The 15,996-nt window shown below is 33.5% G+C and overlaps 2 protein-coding genes across 10 annotated transcripts in view; one reads left to right on the top strand and one right to left on the bottom strand.

Moving 5' to 3' along the window:
* LOC115228533 (protein FAM219A) overlaps positions 1-2,742 on the bottom strand; it is an 87,694-nt gene extending 84,952 nt beyond the window's left edge. For all 4 annotated transcript variants that reach the window (XR_005003928.1, XM_029799113.2, XM_029799106.2 and 1 more), the window contains exon 1: positions 2,413-2,742. Coding sequence is in view for 2 of the 4 variants with exons in the window: in XM_029799106.2 (XP_029654966.1) it covers positions 2,413-2,487 (75 nt within the window). In the remaining 2 variants the exon portion in view is untranslated. The remainder of the gene's footprint in view (positions 1-2,412) is intronic.
* A 2,261-nt stretch (positions 2,743-5,003) lies between these two features.
* LOC115232642 (dynein intermediate chain 2, ciliary-like) overlaps positions 5,004-15,996 on the top strand; it is an 87,059-nt gene continuing 76,066 nt past the window's right edge. For 2 of the 6 annotated variants that reach the window (XM_036513594.1, XM_036513602.1), the window contains exons 1-3: positions 5,004-5,198; positions 7,285-7,341; positions 15,895-15,969. In XM_036513594.1, the coding sequence (XP_036369487.1) occupies positions 5,169-5,198; positions 7,285-7,341; positions 15,895-15,969 (162 nt within the window). In that variant the 5' untranslated portion in view covers positions 5,004-5,168. The remainder of the gene's footprint in view (positions 5,199-7,284; positions 7,342-15,894; positions 15,970-15,996) is intronic. The other 4 variants (XM_036513623.1, XM_036513617.1, XM_036513613.1 and 1 more) reach the window with 4 other exon arrangements.

Below are 15,996 nucleotides of genomic sequence, written 5' to 3'. Positions count from 1 at the left end.
AGGGAGTTAAACCTTAAATTTTTGTTTTGCATTCATTTAATTTATATTTTATATATAAAAGAGTTGTTGCAGGATAGAGCTAAATAACCTATGATAAAGAGTGAAACAAAAATGTGGTTTGAGAGTAAAAAAATAAATAAACATGATGGCAAAACTGTGAAAGAGAAAAAAGGAAGAGATGTTAAAAAATGGTATTCTGAAGAATTTTCTTTTTTTCAAGAATGAAATGGGGATCTTTTCAATTTAAACGGCAGTTTTTTTTAAATAATTTCCACTTTTAAACTTCGTATACTGGTAGAATGTGTTTATAAAACATCTTTTTCTCTTGGCTTTATTGAGAAAATTCTATAGTTTGTAAGATATGTTTTTTTTTTTTTTTTTGCTTTTTTTTCAATTTCTGCAATTTCAACCAATCAATGACGTCTATTGAGGTGAAAACATTCTGTGCCGTATAAATATGTCCCTCGTTTAAGAAACAGATTGGGTTTATTTACATTTCTGAAGAAAAAAAGATACCCTTCCCCCCACCCCTAACCCAAAAACAGATTGAAATGCTATAGATCGATACTAGGGTCATAATTATGGGTGACAATTTCATATGACACCGCTAGAAAAAAACTGCCGTTCAAACCGAAAAGATCCTGAAATGGTAACAAATGAAGGGAGATGAAAGTGAGTGGATAAGAAAGTTGAACATCATGGATTAAATCTTTTGCTTTTTTAATTCAAATTACAAGTCTATCAGAAATGCTAATGACGGAGGAAGAAAATTTAATGTTGAAAAGTACGATGAAAGAAAGTGGGGTGATTTTTTTTTTTCTCTAAAAATGCGATTTACATGAGTTTCTTTAAAATGTGGAATACAAAAACATGAAGTAAACGTAAAAATATATTTCTGGCAGCTGTTATGATGGCGGTGAAGCAGACGTTTAAAAAACATGGGTTTTAATTTTTTTGAATACCTCACCACCGCCAACATTGATCGAAACGTACATAGCTTACAAAAACTTGAGAAAATCTCAATAAAAAAGGAGAAGTTATTATTCATGTGGGGTAACTATTCCGAAAGTTCGCCACTGAATATTATTATTATAAATGGTTAGGATACAAAAACAAAAAAAAACTATTGACAGTCTACGCTGAGAAATAATGTATAACAAACAGTTCAAAAGTGGGATAAGGTTTGCCGTGAGGAAGATGAATATATCGCATAAACCTGGGACATTGTGCTTATTTAAGTATAATCAATAAACAGATGTGGCAACTTCACACAATATGTTCGTTAATGTTCCTCGTCCTTTACTTCACTTGTAAGAGTTAAGTGAACGAAGAAGCTCCTACTTAATCGCTCGCCCTGTTGAAAATAGTTTGTAAAAAATCTCTCTTCAAAAGCTTCCACATCGTTTTGAAAATAAAGTTCGTGTTTTAAAACACTGCATCTTACATCGGTATATATAGGATGGATAAAACTGGGATGGTCATTGCTGCGAGAATGACGAAACGATAAATTTTGACTGGAAACGAAACGCCATTCATTTTGTTCAACGTGTGTTGAACCTGTTGATCGTTCATACTACAGGTTCAACTGCTCACTTCAGGGCCATAATTCTAATCTAGAAAAAGTTGATCATTATAGCTACAGAGCTATTCAATAAAAATAAGTTATTAGTAGGCAGTAAATTGTTAATAAGCTGATAAGAAACTTTATTTAGTTATGTAATAAATATGCAACATAAACACACATACTATATATATATAAATATATATATATACACGGAAGCTATATATATATATATATATATATATATATATATATACACACACACAGAAAGGCTATATATATTTATATACATAGTAGATGAACCCTATAATACAAGGAGTCCTCGAGGTACACTATACCAGGCCATCTGTCTCACCTCTCCATTTAGCCCTACATAAAAGGTAGTCCGTATTTTACTAATCGGGTTGTTCCCATAAGGTACAGAGCAATGTAGAACTACGATAAACACTATTCGGTCTACACCACTACAAACTCTTTCAATCAACATTTAAAAACATGGAGAGAAAAAAAGAGGAAAAAAAGAGTCCGAGAAAACTGGTGACGATCTGCGTTGGCAAGAATTTTGTAAATGAAGTTCACGATTTCGGATAAATTTGTAGGCAGTTGGGAAAAGGGAAGAATCTGTCTCTTAGGGGTTTGTCCCTGGGTCAGAGAGTGTAAAATTATTTTCTAATTTCAGACGAAGAGAAGGCCCTATAATGTTAGATACAAGTTTCCCCCATAGCTTACGAAGTTCCCCAAACACACGAACTACTAACATGGTCAATGTGGACATCACATGCAAAGAAACAAATGGACTTATTGCCTATGCATACAGAAAATCTTCGTTTATAATCAATAAAAGTACCTACTATTTTTTTCAGCTGTTCTGTTTGTGTAACCGGCTTAGGATCACTATCAAAGCCACTGTCTTCCATACCATCCATCGGCAATGTGAATTGTAAATCCAGATCGTAGCTAACATAAAACAAACGGGGAGTGGAAAATTAAAATAGTGATGGAGAGCAAAGAAAGAGTAAATAAGATTCCAGTAATTGAACTGTCTTTGCTATTATGTCGGACTATAACAGCAATAACGATCAGAGAAGTATTGCCAGAACATTTTAGGCAAAAGGAAATTAAACGAGCAGCAGTAAACAATATTTATATCAGGAATCCCACGAATGCAACTACCGGAAGTAGAATTGTAATCACGTGACAACAGTAGACGAATATTATTTACCGCTTGGTAAATACACGTCTCCTGTTCGCAAGTTCGATTCTGTGTTTAGATCGATCGATAATTATTGTCACTATATATATATTTATATTAAATCGACTTCTTTCTCTTTTCTTTTAATTTCTTTTCATCATAAAACTTGGGTTAATATAGGGCGTAACAAATATCAGAAAATCAAAAAAAAAATGTGTGTAATAGGTGTAAAACAACTTCCTATGAACGAATATGAAAAAAAAAATTCGCGCACGCGAAAGGGGGGTGGGGGAGAGGCCTCGGAAAATTCACATCGGGAAGTTCCGAAAGCGTCTGAGGAGCTGACCCGGGCACCAAAACAAAAAAAAAATAGTGTAATATGTGTAAAACAACTTGCTCTAAACGAATATGACAAAAAAAATGCGCTCTCGAGAAAGAGGGGGGGGGAGAGGCCTCGGAATATTTATATCGGGAATTTCCGAAAGCGTCTGAACCGGGCACAAAAACAAAAACAAAAACAGCGTAATAGGTGTAAAACAACTTGCTCTAAACGACTATCATGAAAAAAATGCGCGCTCGCGAAAGGGGGGTGGGGGAGAGGCTTCGGAAATTTCACATCTTCAGTCCACGGCCTTTAAACTAAGAAAAAATAGTGTAATTGGTGTAAAATTACTTGTTCTAAACGAGTATCAAGAACACACACTCACACATGAATCATAAACTCCGTATTTCGCAAAAAAAAAAGATAAAGAGAAGAAATTCTGGAAAAAGTGAAGAAATGTTGGATCTCATTCCTTGGTTAAAGCTATTTTAAACATTAAATTTATGCTTTTCTTTGAAATAGTTCAGATATATGCAATTCTTCTCACTTATTAAGATGCATTTATCAGAAAAAATTATTATTTTGTGTCAATCCTTCCCTAATTATCCTTTATTAATTAGTTTTGGCGTGTATTTTTTTCCCAAATTTATTTTTTCACCTTTACAACACTGTTTAGTAAAGCAATTAATTATCTTTATAATTTGCATATTTGACTTATTAATCAAAATTCTCTAGATGTAAATAATTAAGTAAGTAAGCATCCTTCATTTATGTGTTCCGTTCTGTATTATGCATGCGTGACTGTTTGTATGTAAGTGTGTTAACTGTGCACATGAATGTGAATATTAAAGAACATATTTATTTACTATGATTGTTATTTTCAGAACAAATAAATCTTTTGGCTGTTATGTTATTAATGTTATTATTATTGCTAGTTAAAGGGTGGTGACTTGGCTGAATATTTTGAGTCTTGTAGTATGTAGTTGTGTTAGTCAATATTCTGAGTTCAAATCCAACTCATTTCTTTATCATCATTATCGATGGACCACTCAAAGAGGTATGTATACATTATCATTTTCGTAACATAATTTCTGTAGTATTTCAAGATGTTTCTGACACGTATTTTGATTCACATGGCGGAGATCCAACATTTCTTCACTTTTTCCAGAATTTCTTCCTTTATTATTTTTTTTGCGAAATACGGAGTTTATGATTCATGTGTGAGTGTGTGTTCTTGATACTCGTTTAGAACAAGTAGTTTTACACCAATTACACTATTTTTTCTTAGTTTAAAGGCCGTGGACTGAAGATGTGAAATTTCCGAAGCCTCCCCCACCCCCCTTTCGCGAGCGCGCATTTTTTTCATGATAGTCGTTTAGAGCAAGTGTTTTACACCTATTACGCTGTTTTTGTTTTTGTTTTTGTGCCCGGTTCAGACGCTTTCGGAAATTCCCGATATAAATATTCCGAGGCCTCTCCCCCACCCCTCTTTCTCGAGAGCGCATTTTTTTTCATATTCGTTTAGAGCAAGTTGTTTTACACATATACACTATTTTTTTTGTTTTGGTGCCCGGCTCAGCCCTCAGACGCTTTCGGAACTTCCCGATGTGAATTTTCCGAGGCCTCTCCCCCACCCCCCTTTCGCGTGCGCGAATTTTTTTTTTCATATTCGTTCATAGGAAGTTGTTTTACACCTATTACACACATTTTTTTTTTGATTTTCTGATATTTGTTACGCCCTATATTAACCAAAACTTTTTCCGAGCGATTTTATTAACGAATCATTAACAGATTATTTTATAAATTTTTTTCAGGTAACGATTCTAACTTGGAGTTCTTTAAATTGTATAGCTATTTCCCGGATAGATATTTCGATTAAAAACAAAATTTTTAATTATATTTATTTGTAATTTTACTCCGGATTCACAACGAAAACGTGTTTTCTGTTCCTTACCTTCGTAAATAATCTTGGCTTTCACCTCGTGTCAACCGTGATTATATTTATGTAACCCATAGCAACTAACGCACACCTTACATTTCTAGATATCAAGCACCAAATTGTTTGAGTTAATTTCTCAATTTACTCTTTTAAAATGCCATCCAAATCTTTAAATAAGAAAGCGGTACGTAGAACTTTTTAACGTTTTTATTTTTAATCAATGTGAATTGGCTACCTTAGCGTAACACAAAACTATTCAAATCGTTTAGTAATTGATACGCCTGATGGCAGAAAATGCAATTATACGTAAAAATTAAATAATATATATGTTTTAGTTTTATTCTTACATATGAATATTCCCTTTAATATTCAGATTAATTATCTTTATTTGAGACAATTAAGGTAATTCTAAACTGGTGGAAATAGTTAACTGCTCACTAGATTAAACATATTAACACTAACTTCTTTGCGTGCGCGTGCATATGAGTGTGTTACTTATTCTCAAAACAATTCGATTTATCTACATCAACCAGTGTACTTATGCATTTCCTTAGTGGTTCTTTCCTTGCTACTACAGCAAGTATTGTGAAGTCTGCATGGCTGATAAATAAAAAATAAGCCTAAAACATGTTCGAAGTTGTCTCCCCTAATTATCGAAATATTTGAAATATTGTTAGTCCTAGATTTCTTTTTCATACTGTATAATTATTTCTAGTTAACGTTTTCATGTTCCTGATACTAAATATGTCCACACAAACCTAGTATCAGAGATTGTTTCAATTACTGTTGAATACAAATTTTTCAGATTAATCAAAAAAGAGGAAACATACAGATTATAAACTTTGCATGGGTAAGGATTGGGCTGTTAAGAGAGATAAAACTAACGGATAAAATGAGTTAATATTTAATCATATTGTTGTTAACTAATTACATTATATAAAATAATCCATTGGTTTCCTAATTTAATATATTATTGATTTTTCTATACTATGCAACATGATTTAACAACTACTTCAAGAAATGGACATTATTTCTATAAATAACCACTAAGCTGTGAAGTAAGAGTGAAAATTATTGTCAACGAAATAGACCGAAGTTATCTGAATATTGTCTTGTGTTGAGGTATAACTCAATAGCCGTAGATTTGTGTTCCTGGGCTTTATGTTTATTCAGAAATTTAGTTATCTTAACTTCTCATCATTTTGTTTCACATTTCTTACAAATGGAAAATTGTTCAAGTTGTATAACTGATGTTGAATTATTTCCATTATAACCTTTATAAAATAACTTGGATGTTGAACCTCAAACTATTGTTGTACTAGAAAGAAGAAAGGGCCGATATTCAAGAATATAATTTTCTTTGTCTATTGAATTTCAGATATCCTTTTACTGACTTTTAAATAGTAACACAGTTTTTACAGAGTAAAACTTGTTTCCCCTGGTGTGATGTATAATTAGATGGCAAATGTATGCTTTATTTTGATCATTTATATACTATAAGATTTGGGTATGGCTGTGTGATAAGGCCAAGTGTCTTCTGCATTAGCCCTAGACCAATCAAAGCCTTGAGTGGATTTGGTAGATAGAAATTGAAAGAAACCCATTGCATATAATATGTGTGTGAATGTGTATGTGTGTGAGATTGTGTCTCCTTATTTTGATATCATATTATAGTTATAAATGAACATTGCCATCATACAAACTTCCATGAAAATATGTCCAACCATGGAGACATATTACCTAGCTGAAAATAGGTGCAAGTTGATGACAGAAAGGGCTTCAATGAATTCCATAAGATTAATGTATGTATGGAAAAACAATGACAATGATGACAATTTCCTTTCCTTTTCTTATTTATTCTTTCTCCATTCTTTATTGTTTACTTTTGTAAAATGCCTTCTTTTTTTATTGAAATCCAAAAATCAGTATTTGAATACCAAGAATTGACTAGACACTTTTGATTTTTTTGTATCATGTGAAAACGGTTTTATCTTCAGTGCACAAAAATCAATAAGCTTCTTCTTCAAAGAGTTAAAAACGGTTGTGTAATTAGTGAGACGTGAGGAAATGCATGGGTTATTACAAAGAGTGAATGTCCAACTTATACCACATCTGTAAGACATATTACAGATACTTATTATTACTTTGACTTTGTCGATCATACAATGGAAAAAGGTAGAATGTATATAAAATGAAATTAAATTTATTCTATGTTGTATCAAACATAGATATCAATATCATCTGTCATTGCTTCAATATTATCAATTTAGAGCACTCAGATTACAGGAAATGCAGATATGTTGCGAAGGAGAATGACAAAAATCAGGGTAAGGTTTTTAAAAAATAATGGTATGATAATAAAAACTTTTAAAGATTAACTTTCTATAAGTAGAAATAACATTTCTTGTGAAATTAATTTTCATGTAATTTGATTTTATATTTTTTATTTGCTTTAACTAAACCACTGTTGTAAGCATTCAGGCCAGGCCCCTGGTTTGAGGATAACTTATTGCTTTTTGCCCTGCTATCTCAGAGAGGCCCAGAAAATGTTCATAGGCACTGTCCCTTCTCCCTTGACTAACTCGTAAAAGAAAAAGATAAATATAAATATAATTAGTTATTTGTATTTAATTGGGATATTAAGTTTTTACTAATGTATCTATTAACATGCTGCTTAAATCTTCTGTTATGAGTGTTAACACATTAAGGCCATTTTACAATCATTAAATTTGATTAATGCTTTCAATGCTTTATTAGGATATTATTTTCAACTAATCAATATCTCTACCACTGTAAAATATATATACATATATATATATATATATATATATATATTATATATATATTCATAAACAGCAAAGGTAAGTGAATAAACAATGAATCACTCCCAGGATAGGGTATTAGTTTATTGAGAGAGAGAGAAGGGGGTAGGACTTGCAGACTGTTTGCAATATAACATAGACATGGCATACAGTAGGTATGTTGTTTGTATCCTATCTGTGGGGTTATTTATTTTGTTTTGTTTTTACAAATTGGTTCTTATATTGCTTAATATAATTTTACATTGAAAAATCTTATCAATTAAATCATTCGTAATCTAATACATGAAATAATTTTTCATCATAAACATAAATCAAATTAAGGTGAGAGGTACTTTACTACATGCAGTGTTAGTGTATATATTATATAATATATGGAATTTGACGTGTCCTGCTTTGAATAATCATCTCAGCCCTGCTGGGGCACCATTTAGAAGGATATAATCAATTGAATTGACCTCAGTATTTATTTTAAGTTTGGTACTTACACCATCAGTCTTTTTTTGCTGAACTGCTAAGTTGCACAGATACAAATAAACTAAGATCTATTAGTGATGAGAGACAAACACATACACACTTACATACACACACATATGTACGTATATATATATAAATATATATATATATATATATATATATATATTAGAGAGTATAACTCCAAACTTACAGGGAAAAATTCAATTTAGTATTAAATCAAACTTCACAGTATAAATATATAAAATATAAATTAGAGATAAAACCACTATGAGTTGCATAATAGTGATTTTATCTGTAATTTATATTTTATATATATACATATAAAATGTATACAGGCGCAGGAGTGGCTGTGTGGTAAGTAGTTTGCTAACCAACCACATGGTTCCAGGTTCAGTCCCACTGCGTGGCATCTTGGGCAAGTGTCTTCTGCTATAGACCCGGGCCGACCAATGCCTTGTGAGTGGATTTGGTAGACGGAAACTGAAAGAAGCCTGTCGTATATATATATATATATGTGTGTGTTTGTGTTTGTCCCCTAGCATTGCTTGACAACCGATGCTGGTGTGTTTACGTCCCCGTCACTTAGCAGTTCGGCAAAAGAGACCGATGAATAAGTACTGGGCTTACAAAGAATAAGTCCCGGGATCGATTTGCTCGACTAAAGGCGGTGCTCCAGCATGGCCGCAGTCAAATGACTGAAACAAGTAAAAGAGTAATATATATATATCATCTTCATCATCATCATTGTTATATATGTATATATATATATATAAGTGATGATAATGATGATACAGATACTGTATTAGCTCTCAGTTAAGTTCCAGTTAATGGCTAACCACAACGGTCAGTATTTAACGTCTGTGGCTATAATTTGTTAGTCACTTTGTGAATTGTTCCGGGAATTCTTTGCTGGATGGTAAAAATCATCTGTAGTATATGTTGATATTAATAATGATAAAGAACATGAAGACTTGTACATCCTCAAAATTCATTTTATAGTTATGTACAGAATATTATAATGACCTACATATGTTTCTGCTTAGTCACTACTCACTGTTTCAAATGCAACCTTGCAATAATGTTGGTGCCCTTCATCAGGTTCTGTCCATTTGATTGTCCTTGAAGTGAACTGATTGAAGTAAATTTTTCTTAGTGTTCTGTGGGAGTGGGGGTGTTGTTATGTATAGGTATGTGCTGCTGACTTCAACATCACTCCTGCCTGAAGTGAGGGCTTAGTCTAAAACAGGTCATGGTCGAGATTATTGTTTTTGTAAGGCTTTTGTTTGTTTTAATGATTGCGTGTATTATGTCTTTGATTTCAAGTGTAGTGCTTGTATTGAAGGGTTCAAATTTGTTTATTTTCATTTTTTGGTTTTGGCTGCTCATGATTTGTGTTATACAGATGGTAGGGATTGTTCTTTTTTTAATGATGGTTGTTAAATATTGTTATGTTTAGGTAATGTTATTCTATTTGTTATATCAAGCTCAATTGTTGCTGAGGCATTGGTTATCTAGAATTATCCCTATATCGCTTAAAGGTCCTACTGTATTTGTGTAAACATCTTAAGGCTTGTTCGTGTCTTGTGTTAATTCATGTGAGTTTTGATGTAAATTTTTGGCAAAGTTCTATGCATAGGTCCCATCTATTTCCCCTTACTGGATAAGGCTTAGTGGTACTAATTAGTTACCAATCAATAGAATAGCTATTGTTTTTGCTTCTAATTGACCAAATTAGTTTGCTTAAGCACCATTTGAGCGTGGTCATTACCAGTGCCATGTGACTGGCCCCTGTGCTGGTGGCATGTAAAAAGCACCCTCTACACTCTTGGAGTGGTTGGCATTAGGAAGGGCATCAAGTTGTAGGAACCTTTCCAGATCAGACTGGAGCCTGGTGCAGCCTCCTAGCTTGTCAGTCTTCAGTTTAACCGTCCAACCCATGCCAGTATGGAAAGCAGTCGTTAAACGATGATGATGATGAGGCTTGTATTATTTGTTTTCCTATCTCTGAAAGAATTTAAATGATTGGCTAGTCTCTTTTTGAAAAAAGAGAGCTGGCCCCTACATAAAAGTATTCTTTTCCCTATATATAAACATGTCTGTTGATTCACCAAAAGTTTAGATAATAGAACTCAGTGCAAATGTAGAGCATTCTTTAATACATTGTGACTGAAAGGCTCTGATTTCCAGTATTCAGAGTTACTCATATCTAATCCTCAGCTAGTAAACTGAGCCTGGTTTCCTTCTGAAATATCCATTGTTTGGATTTTATTATTTTTTTTTTTTGAAATAAGAAATGTAAGTTTGAAGAAAATGCTTATCCTTATGTTCTTCTGTTTAAAAATATAAACAACACATGCAAAAAACAGCTACTTCAAGCTCACACTTTTGATTTCATTTCTGGTTTTCAAACTCATACAAATGAAACCATGAAAATGCATTGCTGTTTAAACAATGTTCCAAAGTAATACTTTTAACCAATGTTTTTAAAAATAATAAGTGTGTATGTGGATATTCATTTTGCATGCGCCTGTGCAGATGCACACATACACACTCATACACGCATATATATACAAAATTATGTATTCGTGTACACATATATACACATGTGTGCATACAGACCCCCCACACACACACACACACAGACATATTAAAACATATCAATAAAACCTATTAATCAAACATTTCAAAATCAATGGGTTTTTTCTGAATCAGAACAAAATTCAAAGAAGCTTACATTTGCATAAAAGATACTTGGTCACATGCATACAACACATTAACAGTCCAGTTCTTTCAAACTATTACTGTCTTGAGTCAAGATTCTCAATTTTTCACTAGAAAAAAGTTCACAATGCATCTTTTATTTGAAGCTGTAATAGAAGACAGATTGAAACTCAGGCTATAGATCTTTCCCCTTGTAGCAGACCTCTGCTTTATGCCATTTGCTTATTGATTACTTTTGGCTTGATAAAAGGTCAATATTTCTGTACATAAGAAAGCTTAACTGATTGAAGCAATTTTAGTTTATTATTATTCATACCTTCCTTTTGAAAAGACAGATAATCTTGATCCAAATTGGATTCGAAACTAAAACAAGTAAGAGTAAAAAACTAAATTCATCAAATATTTACAGTCCTAGAATTCTTGGTTTAATCCCACTGCAAGGCACTTCAGGCAAGTTTCTTCTACTATAGCTTTGGGTTGGCCAATACCTTGTGAATGATATTTGGCTGATGCAAACTGTATAAAGAATATAAAATATCAGTAAAAAAAAAAACCCATAAAACCAACGTTTTAAGAACAAAACAGATATTTATTCTGTCTCAAGTTACAGGTACTTCCTTGCTACTCTTACTCTTAGAAATGTTTTGAACCAGTAACTATCATATTGGAAACAAATAACCAATAATACTATTGTATCCACCAGTCATGATTTAAAATAAATGAGTATATAAGATATACAGTAAGGTATACAACTGTTTTTCCATTTAGACACACACAATTTTAGGGGACAATGTATTCTATTAAATCAATTCCAGTCTTTAACTCTTTTACTTGTTTCAGTCATTTGACTGTGGCCATGCTGGAGTACCGCCTTTAGTCGAGCAAATCGACCCCAGGACTTATTCTTTATAAGCCTAGTACTTATTCTATCAGTCTCTTTTGCCGAACTGCTAAGTTACGGGGATGTAAACATACCACCATCGGTTGCCAAGTGATGCTGAAGGGACGAACACAAACACATAAATACACACACACACACACACATATATATACATATATACGATGGGCTTCTTTCAGTTTCCGTCTACCAAATCCACTCACAAGGCTTTGATCGGCCCGAGGATATAGTAGAAGACACTTGCCCAAGGTGTCACGCAGTCAAAATGAGCCAGGAAACATGTGGTTGTTAAGCAATCTACTTACTACAGCCACTCCTGTGCCTAGTACTTTATTTTATTGACCTATCACCTGGAAGGATAAAAGATGATCTTGCCAAGATTTGAACTTAGAAACTAAATAGTTATAACTAAATACCACATAGTATGTTTGTCTGACATTAATGAGTCTGTTATATATGCTTCATATTAACTGCAAACTGATGACCAGTATGGAACAAAATGTCTTTTGTTGCATTTAGTTATAACCTTGGTCATTTTGTTTTCAAATCCTACTAGACTGACTTTTGTGTTTCTTCATACAAAGCTATTGATAAAATCAATACCAGTCAAATTCTCAGTTAATATAATCAAAAATACCACACTATTATCTGTTAGCAATCAGTATTGTAGAGAACATGTGGAGGTGCATGGCTTAGTGGTTAGGGTGTTGGACTCATGATCATAAGATTGTGGTTTCGTTTCCTGGACCGGGCAATGCGTTGTGTTCTTGGGCAAAACTTTTCATTTCATCTTACTCCAGTTCACTCAGCTGTAGAAATGAGTATCACTAGTGGAGGCACGTTGCTTAGTAGTTAGGGTGTTGGATTCACAACCATAAGATTGTAGTTTCAATTCCTGGATCAGGCGATCTGTTGTGTTCTTGAGCAAAACATTTCATTTCGCATTGCTCCACTCCAGTCATCTGGTAAAAATGAATTTAACCTGGAGAATGATAGGCTCCACCAGGTTTTCTCACCAAAGATATGCTGCATGGCTGCAGCACCCCATTGATCCCCAAGGGGTTAAGGAACTTGTCCAATGTAGTGGAGAACTGAACTTTGAGGGAACATCAGTTCCTTCATGTTTCTGTGTTCAAGTCCTATTAAGTCTGCTTTAGTATCCCTTCACATATCAATAAATTGAATGTTAGTCTCATGTTGGGTATGAGATTAAGTAACAATATGATTTATAAGTTCAAACAATATTACTCCACCCATTGTTTTTTCCCTTCACCAGATAAAGCAAATAGTTATGACCTAATAAAACAGATTCCATTTGTACCACATAGATGAATGGTAAACAACATGCAAATCCATGCTTCTGTAACACTGCACATATCCTGGTTTCCAAATAACTACATAATGTCCTGCATATTATAAGAGGTGACTAAAAGAGTTGATGACAGTAAAATACTACCTCAGAAAACCTGTCCAACCCATATCAGCAGAGAGAGAGAGTATATAAAACGATGATAATAATGATGACATCCATGCTTCTACTTTAATATGGATGTTTTCTCTTTACGGCCTGAGTTCAAATCCCACTGAGGCTTATTTTGGTTTTCATCTTTCAGGATTGATAAAATAAATTCCAGTCAAGTTACTGGGACCAATGTTGTTAACTTCCCACTCCCCTCAAAACTGTAGGTCGTGTGCTAAAAATTAGAAAGGATATCAATATTAATATGTATATGGATTTTAACACTAAACAAGCAATATAAGCTGGTTCCAACGATAAGGGTTCCAGTTGATCTGATTAGCAGAATAATCTGCTCATGGAATTAATGTGCAAGTGGTTGAGCACTCCATGGACACTCATACACTTAACATAGTTCTCAGGGAGATTCAGCATGACAAAAGAAGTCAAAAGGCTGGTCCTTTGAATTACAGGTATTACTCATTTTTACCAGCTGAGTGGACTGGAGCAATGTGAAATAAAGTGTCTTACTTAAGAACACAATATACTCCTGAAATTAAACTCATGTCCTTGTGATTGTGAGCTGAAAACCCCTAACCACTAAACCATACACATTCAGCAATATACTAAGATAAAATCAATTAGTGAAACTCTGTGCCTCTTCTACTGAAAGAATCATGAATTATGTTTTGGAGTGGTGCTTGTAAGCAATTGCCTTGACCTGAGACTGCATTTACCTCAAGCCTAAAGGCTTAAGTGGCTGGAGCTTATCAGGATTTTCAAAGCATTTATCCTGAGAGAACAAGATTCCGCCATTGAAATGGATGTCTGTCTATCAGAGTTAAAGCCACTCAATGCGACTGTGCCATTTTCAGCTGTGAGCACTGAAGCAATACAAAATAAAGAATCTTGCTCAAAGATACAATGCTTAGCCAAACCCAAGAATTAAACTCATGAACTAGCAAATTGTAAGCCTAAAACCTAACCTCAAAGCCACATACCTTCAATGAGTTCATGCGTTGAAACTGAATTAATTTCAATGTGAAAGAATCACCCACACCATTTAAAACATACACATATAATGTTAACATACAATGTTAACTTGTCTTCTTTTGTGATTTCTTGATAGTATTGTTTACAGTTTACTAATTGTGTCAGTGATCAAGTTGTGGAGGTTTAACAACAGTTTTTGACACAAGTAGTGTTAAGGACTATCGACAACTAAAACAAAGACAATGTAATGGTATATGTATTGTTTAAATGATTATCCTGACTATACAACGAATGAAATGCTATTTTTATTCTTTATCTTTCACTTGTTTCAATCACTGGACTGTAGCCATGCTGGGGCATTGCCTTGAAGGGATTTTAGTTGAACAAATCAACCCCAGTACTTAAGTTTTAAGTCTGATGCTTATTCTATTGGTCTCTTTTGTCAAACTGCTTCATTATGAGAACATAAGCAAGCCAATATTAGTTGTCAAGTGGTGTGTGTATGGCAGGGAAGAAAACAAACACAGGCGTAAAGACACACACACACACAAACACACGCACACACACACACACACACCACACACACACACACACACACACACACACACATATAACAGACTTCCACAGGTCCCATCTACCAAATTCACTTGCAAGGCATTGGTTGGCCTGGGGCTGTAGTAGGAGAAACACTTGCCTGAACCTGAAATCTTATGGTAGCAAAGCGAGCTTCTTAATTAAACAAACATTAGAAAAATTAATAATGAGAAGCATATAGAATGGAACCAATTATGAGGGTCACAATAGTTACAAGGTTAAAGTCCTGGGTTTTATTGTTCATATCATTATAAGTTCATATCTTATAATAGCAGTTATTGTGTTTGTAGTCCTAAGTAAAGCACATAACTCTGTTTCCCTCAGTTTGGTTGATAACCAGAATAGTTTCCCTCACACTTTATGGTTGAAGTTTTAGAAGTAGGAAGGTCATCGAGCTTTTGAGAACAAAACACAACAGTTTCATTAAAATCTATCAATTATGACAAAAATGGACATGGAAAATTTGGAAAAAAATCTAATTCATGTAGTTTTTTTTTATGTCTCAACTCATTAGCTTTCAGGTTACTCTGTCAAATGTAATACTTACTTATTCACATTGTTTAGAATTAACTACACATTAATCTCGTAGCTTCTGGATTTCAGTGAGGTGATTGTTTATTTTTACAATGATATAATTGTAGGGTAGGTATGAGAGATTGAATCTGCTAAGTTTGAACATAAAGCAATTGGAATATTTTGGCTATATATAACCAGTTTCAATGCAAAAAGGTTAAAGTCTTGCATTAAGAATATGTTTTTATCTGTAGTCTAGTAATCAGCATAACAGTGGTCATCATGGTAATCATCAACATCATCATCATCATCATCATCATCATCATCGTCATCATCATCATCATCATCAAATATACTTCGACATTTGCTATGCAAATAACATATTTTTCCTTACTAATATTACTAACAGCCATCATCGGTGATACTAACAAAAGGTATATCAAAACGGAGATTAAGTGTTTCCAAACAAGCTGGATCAACAAAGGTATCATAACTGTTGTTATTATTGTTG

The sequence above is a fragment of the Octopus sinensis genome, linkage group LG2 (genome assembly GCF_006345805.1).
Source record: "Octopus sinensis linkage group LG2, ASM634580v1, whole genome shotgun sequence".
Classification (NCBI taxonomy): domain Eukaryota; kingdom Metazoa; phylum Mollusca; class Cephalopoda; order Octopoda; family Octopodidae; genus Octopus; species Octopus sinensis.
The sequence above is the reverse complement of the archived record's forward strand: the minus strand, read 5'-3'. Positions and strand labels throughout refer to the sequence as shown.